This window comes from Atractosteus spatula, chromosome 13 (genome assembly GCF_055471065.1).
Source record: "Atractosteus spatula isolate fAtrSpa1 chromosome 13, fAtrSpa1.hap1, whole genome shotgun sequence".
NCBI classification, from domain to species: domain Eukaryota; kingdom Metazoa; phylum Chordata; class Actinopteri; order Semionotiformes; family Lepisosteidae; genus Atractosteus; species Atractosteus spatula.
In genome coordinates, this window is record NC_142718.1 from 35112521 (window position 1) to 35129024 (window position 16504).

The 16504-nt window shown below is 40.3% G+C and overlaps 1 protein-coding gene across 1 annotated transcript in view; it reads right to left on the reverse strand.

Moving 5' to 3' along the window:
• The window catches only part of LOC148822271 (receptor tyrosine-protein kinase erbB-4-like), a 375272-nt gene that overhangs the window by 72228 nt on the left and 286540 nt on the right, over positions 1-16504 (reverse strand). Inside the window, exons 13-16 of the mRNA XM_088930325.1 lie at positions 15956-16088; positions 10949-11042; positions 7150-7304; positions 3862-3906 (exon numbers count right to left, since the gene is read on the reverse strand). Of these exons, the coding sequence (XP_088786451.1) occupies positions 3862-3906; positions 7150-7304; positions 10949-11042; positions 15956-16088 (427 nt within the window). The remainder of the gene's footprint in view (positions 1-3861; positions 3907-7149; positions 7305-10948; positions 11043-15955; positions 16089-16504) is intronic.

The window sequence follows — 16504 nt, forward strand, 5'->3', positions numbered from 1 at the left end:
ATAATGAAATGCAAATCAAGCTCTGAACGAGATGTATAAATCTTGGCAAAAGATTTAAAAGACAAAAAGACCAAGTAGAACATTTGAAAAGACTGTAAAATCAGCTTTTTAAACATTTTTGGTTATTAATGGTGTCAGTAAGAATATTTTTGTCTATAAAGAGGATGCATGCCATATTTTACAATATCTATCCAACTCAGGTCTGACTCTCTGAGCTAGGAGTTTTCAGAAATGCATACATACAGTAGGCATGGCTGGTACAGAAGTACAACTTCAGCCACTGTGGTTTAGCATAAGTGTCACTAACCTTGACCACTCACACTCTCCTTAACTGTTATATGAATAAAGGCTTAATGAACTAGACTGTTGGATTTTTATCTCTTCTTTCAGAGGTCTGTTCTTTCCTAATCATCAGAATTCATCTACCAACCACTCTGGGTAGAATATGTGCTTCTGATGGGCCTAATCAATTGAAATCACTTGAATCTAAGACTCTTCAGACTGTTTTATGCCTTTCCATAAATTATCCACTATTATGGGCTCTTAAATTTTGCACATGGTAGATTCAGTGGGCATCATGGTTTTTTATGCCATTTGCTGATAATATGCAGTTTTAATTTTGCCTAGGAATGCCTAGTTCTTACTTATTAATCTCAAGTTAACTGAGCAGTAAAGGCATTTAACTTGATGTTTCTCTCATTTCTGTGAAATATCATTTAGAAGGGATAAGTCTCTTTGACCCCTTTACTTTAAATCATATACAGCAGTTCTCTTTTTCTCCCCTAAGAGAATACAGTAAACTCGGTCAATTTTTCAAGACTAGAGCACTAGTTAAGACTAAACTACTTTGTTTTTGTTTTGGGCTTATTATTAATCATAAACTCTTCATTTAGTTTCAACTTTATCTTTATTTCCCCCCTGGTGTTAACACTTTTCATAGAAATGACTCCAATAACAAAAACAAATCAAGCAAGACAAATAATTTCTCATAGCCAAGCTGCTTTTTACAGATTGGTTCCAACAGCACCTTTTTCTGTAAAGAAAATGATTAAAAAGTACATATTTACAGTATGTTCCAGAAATCTACATTACTGGTGATAGCTGATATAGACCTGTGCTTGCCAAACACAGGTCCATGAAAGGCTAAATTGTTCTCATAGTAGACAGCATATCCTGTACAGGTATGTGTTTGTGATTTTGTGTGTTTTGTGGGCCATACAAAATGGGGGAGGATGACTTTGTGATAACATATTCTCTAAAGAGTGCTGACCTTCTTCCTTCTAGATCTGCACATGGTTAACCTGAAGGTCTAAGGAAAAATCTTCCAATTAGAAAGCGGAGTCTGTCACGGCAGTAGATCATGACCCTCTCTGTGGCAGGGTGTCCTAAGAAGAATAGTGTAGTAAGAACTGCTTCAGAATCACCTCTGTTCCCTGTATGCAATGATATGAGAAGGGGGGTAAGGGGGTGAGTGGAGGGGGTTATGTGCACTGGTGTGAGGATTAAATACACGTGCTTACGTAACTATTGTTTTGAATTCTGGCATTAATCAAATACACAGCATTCTTACAACTTACAATACAGCCATTGTACCTCCAAACTAAATCTGTATACAATACATGTAGCAGAGCTATAGGAGGGTTTCCCTTCAGCCCTGAGTGCAGCCAAAGTACAGGCTATAGGCTGAGCTCTGGGACTGTAGCCAAACTACAATTGACAATAAGGCACAATGGGAGCTAATGCACTGTCTTCTGATAACCCGTTTGCCTTCTTTTATAACAAAGGAGCACCACATCTCTCCCTGTCAAAGCAAACCTTCTGATTAAAAGAAAGGAGGAATAGAGGTTTTACTGAGAAATGCTGATGTTTCGACAACTGACCTGTGGCCACTGTTCTGCTGATGCATGCAAGGCTGTCTGGAATTTTTTCTTACTGAATGGAAGTGGAAACACCAAAATAGATATAAAAAGAAGAGAGAATGGTGCTATTTAGGGAACTGCCATTTGTCTCTGGTTAGCAAAGTCCCCCAGGATCAGACAGAGACAGGGGGTCTTAATTAATTGTGCATAGCCTCAATAATGACCTTTAAACAACCCCCACCCCACACAATTCACCCAGAACACCTCCCGCTTCAATTGGCAATGCCAAGACAAGACAGCAGCATCTAGACTCCAGCAGCATCTAGACTCCAGTGAGGGTGTTGCTCTGCATGTGCATTTCATCAGCCCTTGCCAAATAAGAAGCACCAGGCCAGATTGAAGAGATTACAGAAAAACAGGGGAAAATGCCACATGCTGTTGCAGGACCCTGTGCCAACTGCATTTGGCTTTGATGGTCTTAGAGAGCCCTGGCTCTTGTTTCTCGGTGTCTGTGGCCACACGACGCAGGAGATGGAAAACAACTCCGTAAGAGAATACCCAGGCCACTGCTTAACTTTATTTTTTCCTTTGGCAAAATGATATTGATAATTGAGTTAAATAGACATATTGCTGTCATTATTGTTTTAATTATAACTGATGTTATGTTTTTGCGTTCAAGCCTCACAATGAAAGACACAGCTCACGGCCCTGTGAAAGGACTTCACCCCCCGTTTTCTTTCATTGTTTTCCATCACCCTCCTCCCCACCAACAGTGTGCTGTTAGCCAGTCTTAATTGCCTGCTTTATGCGACGTACACATCGCACGGTCCCTGTAGTTATACAGTGGGAGAGAGACCCGGGAACACAGTCACTGGAGCACAAATCAGAGCTTATGCCACATGGCAGAGTTATGGGCTTTGCATGGAGGCCAGGCTATCAGCACTCAGGCCTCTCATACAGTCTGTCACTGACCTTCAGCGCAGGGAGAGCACTTTTTTTCCCCATGCAGAGAAAACACTAATGGCCTTATGTGCTGTCGAGCCAATCTTCTCCAGGGCTGATAAACAACTTGCACCACAGTGGCAAATGTCATTACCCTGACAGTGTGCGCACTAGAAACTTCAGCTCATTCCCGAACCTTCAGACAGTTTTGTGTTAACAACTGCACGTAGTCTCTGTTTACTTACTAAAGAAAATAAAATTACATTTTAACCCTCACACATGACAGGCTGTTATACACTGATTTTCAGTGGACCTCATATACAAGTGACACCCTGCTGTGTTATGTCTGCTCTCTAAACACTGAATCAAAAGAGTAAAGAATACCACACAACTGTTCAATTTCCTGACATGATACCTAATGCCGATGCAACAGAAATTTTAGAGAAGCACAGAAACGTTTCACAAGAATACCAAAAACAAAGAAATTAAATGCAAGTGTTACCATTTGGGGGCAGCACTTACAGCTGTTCAACAGTGGACTCATTTTAAGTCAACAGTCTAATTTTGGTGGTGGAAGAGATCTTATCTACCACATTAGAAATCGATCGTGCCAGACGAGGAGGCCTTGTGCATGACGTCTCATTAAATAAAAACTATGGCGCGGATCCCATTTCTCTGGATCTGCGAGCCGAGGGGCAGTACAGTTAGAAATGTCATGGCAGACAGTGGGGAGGGGGAAGCTGGGAGTGGAGGAGTAGCTGGACAGGGATGGGCTGAAGCCGGGATGTAATCCATGAAGGAGGAGCGTAAGGAGACCGAGGGATGTTACCTAGTGTGATGTGGTAAAATGGAGTGGCCTGTCCAGGGGTAATATGTGCAGTCAGCACTACTCGGGCCTCTACACCTGTGAGGCAATTAGAATAAAATACAGAGAATAAAGGACACACACCGACCAGAGGGCAGGGCCTGCCCTGGCAGACAACCAGTCGAACCACAGCACGCCATCCACGGAAAACAGAAAGAGATAGCAAGGGAGAGAGAACAACATAGAAAAGACTACCTATCCATCATCCCTATGCAGTCTTGGATTCGTGGTCCGACGCACCTGTGGGAAGAGCAGAGTTAAAGTAGTTCCGTTATCTCTCTGTGTCTGCCAGAGGGAGCGAAGCCAAATACCACCATTACACTACTAATCTGGGGGACGGACTGCTGCTCCTTAATGATAGCTGTTAGCAACATCACACTTACCTTTCTGAGGCACACAAACCTGCTGGCCCCGGTCTTTTATCTGTCCTCGTTCCTGCCACAAAACACCGCGCAGCATCGCACAGAGCTTCACCGGCCGCTGATGGACGGAATGTGTCGCAGTAGACAAGATACGTGCTGTTTTTTTCAATCAGTGAAACAAAACCTTTATACACTTCTCCTGCCAACTTCTGTCAGCTTGTGCTGTACAGAAGTCCAAGGCAGTCCATCTCCCCAAAAGGAGACATTTCTTAGCAACCTGAGAGTCAAAATTTCAAAGATGTGTGAATACGACAATTAAATCACTCAGTTTTACACCAAAAAATATTATCATTATAGATGCTGAAAGGCAACCAACTAATATGAAGACCGTTCAAAAGCAGAATTAGAAGCAGGTCTAATGTGGCCTGGAAGTTATGCCTAAAATCTATTTTGGATTTTGAAATAACATTCCTCATTAGAATAAGACTTAAAAAGGGGGTCCTTTTTCTCATCAATCTCTGTGGAACAAGAGACACAGGCAAGTTAAACGAAGGGTATAATAAAAAGCTAACAAAGATAAAATACAGAATAAAAACGGTCTTTTAAAGTCGATGCATGGTGAGCATTTGTTCTTCAAATCGTCTGTATAAGAGGCTGTAAAAGCAGCTGAAATACAGCTTCCTAGTCATAAAGTTGTGTTTAAATGTGAGCTTTTAAAAGTGCAATTAGTGCTACAGGGTACTGTTCGATTCATAACCCCGCTCTTTTGTTTTCTCCTGTGATTCTTATTCTTTCTTCCACAGAAATGACACAGACTGACACCAGTTTGTTTTGATCACTCTGCTGGCCAGACATTCACTGCTACTTTCCCTGATGGCACAATTCTAATTAAACTGAAAGAGAAGCAGAAAGGACTGCAGTCTTAGTTGACTGTAGCAGTGCACATTCAATAATCCAACGTTTTCATTTCACACAATGAATAAAAAGAAAGACTTTGCAGTGTTAACTTCAGTGGATTAGGAAAGAAAACAATGTAAGAAAAGCCTATAGGCTCTTTCTAGGTAAAAGCAATGCTCTGTAGGGAACAAGGTGTGGCTATCATTCCTACTGTAGGCTTTACCGAGTACAAAATAAACATTAAAACAGCTCTTGACCTTCAAACATTCAAATTTAAAAATTATAATGCACAGAAAGGCTTTCACATACTGTAGAAATAGATTCTAAAATAGCAGGATTTTTTTCATTATCCAGAGGTAACTAGTATTTTTAAAGACGGTACATTGTCTGAAATCTGTTTTAGGAGGGGGCTGGATTATCAAGCAAAGCAGTAGTGACTTTCGTCACTGATTAATTCATCCTCATCCAGTCTTATGGGGCTTCTAGGATCAGTGCTTTAGCTTTTAGCCTGCTTGTTCTGCATTTCTTTTCCCCATTCTCAACTGTAAACACTGAGTTTGTCTTTCATTTCTGTTCAGCCTAGCACTTGTTGTCAAAAAGCGCAGCATCACAGTGTGGAGGTGAATCAGAGAACACATGTAACATGTCTTGTGTTGGTAAATACATCATCTGCATCTTTCTTCAGCACACTTAATGATGTTATTTTAACGTGTTGAGTTCTCACTGTGTTGCTGAAAGTGGCGACACTGGTGTCAGGATGCCCTCTTTTAATTCTCTTGCGCACTCTTTCTTTTCAGAAATGCTGCCCTCCCTTCAACAATGGGGGAATAATAAGAGGTTGCACAGCACTAATCATCACTTCAATTGCCTGGGTTCACAGTAAAAACAAAATAAGTTCATGTCAACGTGGCCATGTAGCTGCACCTGTAACACTTGACTGAACCTGACAGATACAGTAGGTGCAGCAGGAGCTAGAAGAATAGAACTGATCAAATCTGATCAAGGTTCCAAAAAATGCAATTGCAAGCTGTGAGATGCTAACAATGAAAGAGAATGTAATTAACACCTTCACTTCAGAATCATATACTGTATCTTTGTAATCATACACTGTATATCTTTGTTCTTCTCAGCCTCCCCTTAATGTGGTCTTTTCTCCCTTTGTCATGTCCTTTACTCAGCAGGAGTTTTCCAAACCAACGTCTCCTAGAAACACTGCTGCTTGTTTGCGTGGCTTTTGATTTTGTTTATCATGCTGAAAATGTCTGGAGTGGCTCAGGCGGCATGAGCACGTTGCTGATGATGTTGAAAGTTCGAGCAATAATGGACTCAATAAGGAAAGAAGCTGGTCGTGAATACTGCATCATCATTGGAGTATTGGAGAACACTGAAAGCTTATTGGTACAGTATATGTGTCAGGTTACTGATGCTTTCAGTTTATTTGTTAAAGCTTTCTCGTGAAGAGAGCGGGTGCACTCTCAGTACTCAACCAAATGACTTGCAAATGTGATTCGTTCAAAATGTGTGTTACAGTATGTTAGGTCAGTAGTAGTTGAATGGGTTACAAATAAAATAAGGCTTTACCTACAGCATCTCCCATAAGAATAAGAATAAGAGCTTGCATTTGCACTTTTCATCCAACCCACATTACTTCAACATTAGGGAGGGTATTCACATCTACAGCTAATAACTGATTAGGTGGTTGAAACTCTGCACATTTGAAACCTAAGGTGGGATTTAGCCAGGATACCAGGGTTAAAACTCCTGCACTGAATGTGGGATCTTTAATGACCAAGTAGTCAGGACATCAGTTTAACCTTAGCCATCTTAAGAACAGCACCTCCTTCAGAACAGTGCCACCAGTCAATATACTGGGGTATTGGCTTGGAAATTATCATTCTAAAGGAAGAGCACCACCTTTATTTAGACTTGCACCCTGGTATTTCTAAGTGTTCTCCCACCCCAGTTGAGACTTGGCTTAGCCTTGCCTAGGTACTGTGTTTTGACAAGTTCAGGCTACAAGGCGGTAATGCTACTGACAGAAGCCTGCCTAGATTGATAATCATCAAACCTACAGTACAGTACATTCAGTGAGTTATGCGTCGTGCATATCTGTTCCAAGAGGGATGCTACAGTAGATCTCATCACACTGCTCTTGGGAACAAACACGCTGTTGGCCAACACACTGGTTCACTTTACTGCCCATGTGGGCAAGAGTGGGACTCACCCCTGGGTGCAGTTGGAGTGGCAGGGGTGGCACTCATTGTTGGCCTCAGCGTACTTGAAAATGAAGCTGTTGGCACCTTGCAGGCCATCGGGGCATTTCTCCACACAGTTGGGGCCGTCTTTGAAATGAGAACACTTCGCGCAGTGATCTGGGCCCTATAACAATAAAAGAAAAAACACAAGGAAACAAATAAAACCAATAACGCTGGCATAATAACCATCATTCAAAAGGACAAGGAATAAAAAGGCATACAAAATTTATGACTGTAATATGAGCTTAAACGCTCAGAGCTGGGAGGGAGAAGGCAAAAGAGAGAGAGAGAACTGATTCGTCAAGGTGCTCCAGTCTCCGCTGGGGGCACAAGGAAAGTAATGGGATCATCATCTCCGAAGACAAATGCTGACTCAGAGCAGCACTTTGCTCAAAATCTAAAGCTCCTTGGGTCATAAAAAGAGAAACAGAGTAAAGGAAAAAACATTGTTTAGCTCCCCAATTCAAGCTTTATTTAAAACAAAACACTGGAACACAGAAGGGGAACAGCAGAGCACGAATACATTAAAATTAAAGATGAGGCCGAGTGCAACAGTCGATATATGCGAAAACTCTGTTATTAGATTTTTACCTTTGCCTCGTTCAATCAATGTAAAAAAATCAACATCTGATGGGAATTTTCAAATTAAAGGGAATATAAAATCGAATTAAAACAGGGTGGAAAATGTTGTTTTTATTTCCAACACAAATGTGTTCAAAAAAGAACTTCAGTTTTGAACTGAATGAACAAAATCAGTGAAGATCTGGCATTAAATGAAGACTGATACCCTTTGTTTCTTGACCCTTTAGTTATTCATTTGTTCAGCCCTTTAGTTATTTACATACAAAAGTATGATTTTGTATACAAAAGCACCTTCACAGATGGGTCGATACGAAATGAGTGAAGAGTTAGCAAAAAATGCACTATCAAGGCATGCAGGAAATGAAAATATGACCAGTTTAGCAGTAAAATTACAAAAACATCATCAGCTATTGGTGCAGATGCTGGAATATTCTGAAGTCAGATATTCAAAAAACAAAAATTTTCAAGCAAGGTTATTTTTTCATTTGAATGACTTTTACTAGTAGCAGTGATGTACAGTGTAGGCCATTATCTTCTACTTCAGTTCAGATTTGTATTTGTAGCTATTAGTTGTGTCAGTTAGTTTGCCTAATCTATAAACAGTCCAGCTGGCCTGATTGCTAATGTCAGTTGTCTATGTTTTTGAAATGGTGTGTAATGGACTTACTTTGGTTAATAAATTCTGATATGCTACTGTACATCACATAGCTGAACTAATGAAAAATTTCAGCATGGGATAGCCTTGACAGTACTGGAACTAGTCTAGAAGCCTTGGGTTCTTTGCTGAAAGTTATTGATTAATGAATTCTAAATCAAAATCTACAACCTGTTCTTTTATGGTGTGGAGAGGCTCTTCTGTAGATCTGTCATAAAAAATGATTTATATTACCAGCTGATGCCACTGATAGCAACGGGATGATTAACAGGCCATCGTAAAGGCTATTTTCCTAGTAGATACATCATGAACTTTTCAGAGCTACCTTTCCCTTTTTATGTTAGTGTCGATATTTCTAATTCAAAGTTCAGAATTCATTCCATTTTATTCAGGCAGGGAATATGACAGTGTTAACTCCCTCAAACTCTGTACCGGGAAAAATGAGGGCTGTCTATACAAAAATATCTGTGGAAAGGTTTATGAGGTACCACATTTTTCTCACAATAGTGCATTCAACAGTTAACCTACTAGTATTTATCTGTTTACCCTTCCAGCTTATGGGGTACGCTCACAGCATACAGTTTCAGTGAACGATTGATATGAACATCAATTTGTTTTTATCAAATTAAAAACACTAAAGCAGCCCTATGAACTCTCACTCTCTACAGCCACAATATTATTAATGAACTAATAAGCACAAAAGATACCCATAGAACAGTTTGACTGTATGTACCCATTAACACAGGACCATAGATTCAGTAGTAAAAGAGGACTCTTAGACATCTCATACTTTTCACATACAGTCCTGAACCCTGGTTTAAAGTCAGATGGCACTGGAAAAAGTTGCAATATTTTGCATTTGTTCCATTGTGAACTACTCTACAAACAGCTCTGAGCCAAAAGCATCAAGCACTTCTCTTAATCTGACAACAACAATGACTTTGCTGCTCTCAAAATCAGAGCATTTTGAGTGGCTTTAATCTGGCATAATTTGTATAATGGCAATACTGAACTGTCATGCTTGGAACATCAGCATTATTATATGGGTTTCTGTTGAAACAATTTCAACTGCACCATGCAGTAACTTCATAGCTGAAATTCTGTGCACACTGTCAGTCGCAGTACGGGGCTTTTGGTTACATTCTTTCGTCTTCATACAGACATAAACGAAACATATAGCTTTAGTTTAAGCTATGTCTTTGCAGATTTTTGTGCTGATGTGTTAGATGCCATTACCTAAAAATATCTTTTCTGTCAATCTACAGTGGAGCATAGGTCCAAAGGTGACCATGAATTTTTTTTCATTAGGGTCTCCCATAATGAGTCTGTGTTATACTGTACTCTTATGGAATATGTGCTCTGTAGCTGGGGAGGATTAAGTCAGACATAACCTGTCTACTACCTAATAAGAGAGTGTCAAATGGAAGTGGAGAGGAAGAAACAGGCCATGAGACACATTGTACAGAAAAATATATACAGTTTGATACCATATATAATCAATTGACGTACAGCTATAGATGCTTTACTGTACAGGCCGTAGGGCACAATGAGCTGTCCCTTGCCTTCAGTCTCTTTTGAGTGCTAGATGTGTTCACTTTCCACACAAAACAAAAAATACAAAACAGTTAAAAGCTGGATTAATTAAGAAAAGCTTTTGAAACTTTAAAAATGATCAAGTCAGCATCACCTTTGATCTTCCTATCACTTGATGCTGTGCCATTCTCCTGCTACAAGGTATCATCTGCTTTTCAGACATTAACACGCAGACATGCCATCCACTGTCACTGGGCAGACATGGACAGAAAGAGGGGTTCATGGGGGAGCAGTCAGAATGCCTAAACGTACAGTAAGATGACGTTTTGGTTTTAATTGCAATTGCAATGAAATCTGTGTCAGGCTATTTTCTGTATGGTTTAACTTTTCAATTAAAGCAAGACTTAGTTCTCCCTTATCCCTCTGTAACCACTCATTACATGTCTTAATGGCTTTCCCTGTCTCCCTTTAACCGTGAAGCAAATCCGTTCTTTGTTTTCCTAGCATGGCAGGGATCCTCAGAGATTTCTACAGATGGTGAAGTTTCCATATGTTCAGAAAATGATTAAATATGGAATGAAATTAAATGGGTCCTGCATAGCTGACACAAAATATTCTATAGAATAACTATGATTAAAGAACACAACAGAAATATATTACTTAATAGCTTATGATCGGTTAAAAAAGCTTTGTGAAGATTAAACTCTGGTTGCGCTTATTGTAAACAAACTATTTTTAGAAAAAGAGGAAGAAGTGATATTCCCCCTTTTTGAAAGATGTAATATTTATAATACGGCCTTGTCACATGGATAGAAGTTAATGTGATATTACATGAGAAAAAGAGCCATGGACTCTCATTATGATACCAAAAAGCAACGTAGATTACTAACAGGTACGAATAGGTAAAATGTCATTACATTACAAGGGAATGGTGTGGAAGGGAATTACAAATTACTGACATTTCTCCAATCAATCACTGCAATGTGTACAGATCTTACCGGGCCATGGCAGGTTAACATATTATCCTCTGCCTTCTCACACTGGGAGTCACACTCCAGGCACACTGATCCATTGGCAAACTCCCGGATATCCCTGGGTAATGGAGAAATTGAATAAAAAAAAGAGAAAGAAAAAATCAATAGCTGCATTTTCGAGTTCCGCTTTCTCCCTTTCAGACCGCCAGCGCCTGTGTGCATGGACATCGAACAAGTGGTGGCACTGATGGGAACCACATGCGTAACTCATTTTACCCCTCGCAGAGAGGCTGAACAGAATTAAACAAGAAGCTTATTAAGACTAGTCTGGGGAAACTAATGAAAGCAATAATGCTGAATTAAACACCTGCATGAATGTGGACACACTGAGGAAATCAGACGTAACACCACTTAGTTGCAATGGCTGTATCAGCCCTGAATGTTTAAAGCTAAATGCTAAAGAGCTCTATGAAGAATTGAACTGTGTACTGTACAGTATATCTTTTTTTCTTGACTCTAATCTGGTCCTGTGATTCTTTTAAATTCAAATTGTGGTTAAAAAAAAGCATTGGGCATTGGGAATAGGGTGTTTCCTGAAGCATGTTTAAAGCACAAGGCATGATCAACGGAATCAACAGCTGGTTTGAGTTGAGCATTGTTTCACTGAGCTGAACAATCCCTTTAATCTGTAACCTTTTTATGTTACTTGCTCCTACAAAAGTAACAGATACAGTATGCACTCACCCCAATGTCTTGTCACATGTTACACCTGTGAGATAATGTAACAGCCAAAAGTGGAATTATCTAACTATATTACTGAAAAGAAAACCCCACAAAGGCCTAAAATGGATCAATATTCTGAATAGCTGAGTAAAAAAAAAGTCATGAATAATTAAGACTTGCATAATAAATTGCAAAACATGTAGCCTATGCAGTCCATAGGGAAGTGCACAGCAGGTCCTTTATTTTGCAGGAGGGAATGCTGGGAGGCAGTCTATGCCTAAGGCAATGCAAACAGAACTAAAAAAAGAAATGGCGATTCATATAAATTTATATTTACATCAGGAGAATTTAAATTGAGACCTCACACAATTCACTTTAAACAAACTGCGCTGGAGAGTGATGAAAATGCAGAGAATGATTCCTAGAGAAGAGAGTCGTTTCTAATGGGGTATTTTACAACAGAAAGCCTGGCAATACAATTCCATACCGCATCTTTCCAGCTGAGGGTCTCAAAAACATGGCACTGTGCAATAATGCATTGGGAATAATCTTCGGTCTTTAGCAGAAAACACTTTTAAAGGAAAAGAACCTTGGTTCCATTCGCTTGGTAATCTCTCTCAGCTCCTTTATGCTATGCATTGCCTTTTTGTGAACATTTTTTTTTATATGTTCATTTTCACAAAATAAGATACAACAAAAAAACAAACATTCCTCATCCCACCACTTCCACCATCAGCCACACCCCAGCACATTGTCAAAAGAATTGTACTCTTACATTGTCAAAAGAACTATCTGTCCACACTAAGGCTGTGGAGTGTAAGGTGGCCTCAGCACTGGATATCCAGTGTTACTGGAGGGAGGGAGACCCAATACAGCACTACAATTTGCACAAACCATGGGGAAAAAAACGGAAGCCTTCACAAATTTCACCGTGAATGGGTCTGTTCAAAACAACCCATTTTTTTTCCTGGTAAATCTTTGTGCTGTATTGGCAGCCGGTGTTCTGTGTAGGATCCTGAACTGCATTCATGTTGCTCTCAGGCATAATCAAGAACCCCCACCTATGCAACTTTCTGCTCTGCAACCTGGCTTCCCCACATAGGATGCCACACATCCACAGCCTGTCTCACAATGCCACCTTGCCATAGTGCTAGTCTCCAGCCTGGCACCCACTCATGTGTGAGACGACACTCGGCAGCTCCACCGAGTGGAACCTCACAGTGCCACCTCCAGCCTCCTCCTTCCCTAATCTCTCCGGTGGCGAAAAGCCTGTTTCCAACCCCTGTGGAGAGACCAGCCCTGCACATGGCTTGATAAGGGTGTCAAAGGCATTATCAGCCACCTTCACCCTCGAACCTCCAAACCTTTGTCTGCACTCCGAGGGAGGATTAAGTCAAATCTCATTCAGAGTGCGCATCGTATGGCAATGTTACTTTTTAATTAAAAAGGATTGCCTCAGTGGGAGAAAAAAAAAATTAATTAAAATTAATTACTGTTTATCTGGGCTACGCAACAAATGTTGGGCTACATTGTTGTAAGCCTTTATCCTGGGAAATTAGTTTTAAAACCTTTCTTTTATATTATTACAAAAAAGAAAAAAAAACTCAGATTTTTTTATTCAGTGAGTCTTACCAACCCTGGATATTACAAACCGTTTTTTTCTCATTTAACAGTTGAATTGGACAACAGCACTAAAGGGGTGTCATTTTTTTTCCCAATATGCCTTGCAAACCCATTTACTTTTTCAATCTGGAGCAGTGTCCTGATAAACTTCCTATAGTATGTACTAGGAAATATTTATTACCTGCAAGCTACAGTTCCCAGGCCACCAGGTGACCTGTAGGGCAGTATATCCACCTGGATATACTGTACTGTAGTCCTCATTGGACCAGAACACTGCTGTACTGAATATCATTTGCTGTGGTTTGCCCCCACGGACAATATTGTTTCTCCAAGCTCTGTCCTAGCCAGCAAAAAACAATTCTATAAACAGCCCTCAATTATACAATATCTGAAAAAATGTAACAAACTTCCCTATGAGAGGTTTCAGGCACCTGCAGTAGTGCCAGTCTTTGAGTATAGAGTGAGATGAGGTGGCTCAGTGTCTCACCAAGCACAGAGAAATCACTGGAAATGACTGAGAGCTGGGAGAACAGTGGCTGCCCTACCCCACTCCACAGACGGCAGTGTTTAAGGAAAGATGATAGTGTGGAAGTTCAACCATACTGGGTCTCCGCGGTCTCAGAAATCCCTGTGTGTGGGCTACAAGAAAAGTGTACAACATATGCATTTTTATCAGGGTCTTGCAGCTTAAAGCTTTAACTGTGACTCCAGTTTTAATCCCTGTGTCATTTTCAGTACAGACAGATTTGTGCAGAAAATTAAAATTCTATCAGGAGCTGTGGCTGGAGGGGGGGGGCTGGGCTTGGCTGTGGGGAACTCATTCTATGGACAGAGTGTAGGGCTTTGCTTTGTAAAATAAGCCTCAACAAAGCCTTTGTTCCCATTTGAAATTAATTTTCATTTCCAATCTAATAAGCAATTTCTCTTCTAATTGAATTCTTTTTGGTGTTAATTTTCACCAAGTTTAAGGGGAGCTAGCAAGAGATTAGTGAGAGCCGGGCTATTCCCCACTGACATGCAGTACCGCGGTGTTAGTCAATCCACAGGAGTGATTTTTTAATTAAACATTTTGGTCTTTTATCGTGCATAATTCTCTGGGATTCCCAACAGAAATTTCAAAACAGGTTTGTTCTTGACATTCTTTTTATTCTCTGCTCTTTAATCACCTCTCCGCAGGACACAAAACATATATCGCCCCCTCCTGTCAGAGTTGGGCACTGCAACTGAAGTGAAAGCAATCCACAACTGAAAATGAGAGTCTGCTCACAGTAAAACACGTCAGCTTCTCAGAGAGAGCCCTGAGGCTTCAGGAGGCTGTGCAGAGACTGTGTTCGTGCACAGAAAAGGATTCAGAAGGACATGAGATCAGGGAGTGGATAGTTCAAGGTTTGGGAGAGAGGGGGTACATCTTGTAGAGCTGTAGATTTGCATTAACAAAGCCTCAGTGTTTTTCTGAACTGTGTGTGAGTGCACACAAGACTTACAGTCTTCATGTGTGCCTTGATTAACACTGTACATTAGTCAAGGTTTTGTTTTGAACACACTATTTGAAGTGATCCCTTAGTATACAGGTAAATACTAAAGGAATTCTACCAGAATGCACAACAAATGATACCAGAACACTTTACAGTATATACAGTATATGTCAGCTATGAATACACATGAGCAGTTATTAAGTCCCTCACTTAATTTAAGATTAATTTATTGAGTTTACTTTCTTCTTTTTTATAAAAAAAAAAACCTCATGCATCATATTTGAAAAGTTATATTGCTAATATTCATGTCAGCATTATTTTATTCACACACCAGGAAGGATTTATCAATTCATACAAAAGAGTCAGACAAAGCAAAGTTACTATTTTGTATGTCTGTATGAATATTGTGTTCTTGAAGTAGTTTCAGCTCTGAAGAAATCCAGGTACCTGCATCATTATGGTTTTAACAGTGACAAGCTGCCACAAAGCCTGTACCCTTATTTTTATACAGTATCAGCAAGCACTGAATCGGTACACACAAAGCCATATTTTGAAGGAAAAGTACAGAATTTCCTTCAACTCTGTGTGAACTTTCTTTTGTACACAGTTGCTTTACAGTCAGTAGAAACTGGCTGCACTCCTCAGTGGGGTGCTTTTTAAATCACTGTTCAGCTGCGACCTTAACACCTCCCCAACTTCCATGTTGTAAAGTATTGTACTTTCTGTGAATGATCAAACAGGACCAACCATGTTCTCATGCAAACAAAGTGAGCAAACACCTTTTTCCATCATACCTCATTAACACTGCCTATTTTTTCTCAACGCAAAATGGGCTTAAACCACAAGCAGCTTCGTTTTAGAGTGAGTAATTCTCCTTCAAAATGTAAATGAAACCATTAATATTCAAATTTGCCAAGACCTTCATTTAATTCATTGATTCTTATTCAGCTAAAAAAAAGACTTCAGCATGGCTGCTTTAAAGTAGTCTATTTAAAAACACTTCTACTGTATCTTGCAATTTCACATTGTTTCGAACTGGGACATGGTTTATTCAAACAACAAGTTTTACAACTGTTACAATCAAAGAGTAAAAGCCTATTGTTTTGTAACCAGCCACCTATAATCTTAAGCTATTTAGAGGATTTCTTTGTCTGTTTTCGGTACTGCTGTGTAATTCAGTAAGACGATAGGAAATGCAAAGTTCTCTCACCCTTCGTAGAGGTTGCAGGAATCCACACAGGTCTTCCCTCTGCTGAAGAATCGGCAGAATAGGCACTGGTCTGGCCCTGGGCCCCAGCAACCATCATCTGAACACAGAGGGTTGCACACCATCCTGTCTGCAACTGAGACGCACAGGTACAGCCATGTCAGAGCAGGCAGCACAGAGCAGCAGAACCCAGGTCCTGTGACCCATGAGGTCTTGATGTGGGCTTGTAACCAGGTTTGTTTCCATTACTCTGGGTGGCTCCTTTGCGGTGAGAGATATTACCACAAATGGGGCATGCAGAAGGCCTTTGAGTTATCAGTCGTGTTTTTATGTGGTAAATTATGAACGTTTAAGATGTTCTCTGCTCATCAGGATTCCAGCTGGCTTTTTTTTTTTTATATGGCGGCATTCCCCAACAACAAAACCCCCGAGCAGGGCCGACTGCTACTGCCGCAGAAAGCTAAAAAGGTGATTATCCACACATCAATGTCACCGCTCAGCTTGCAGTTAGCCCTTCCACTGTGAACCTAACACTTTTCAGTTTTACAACTG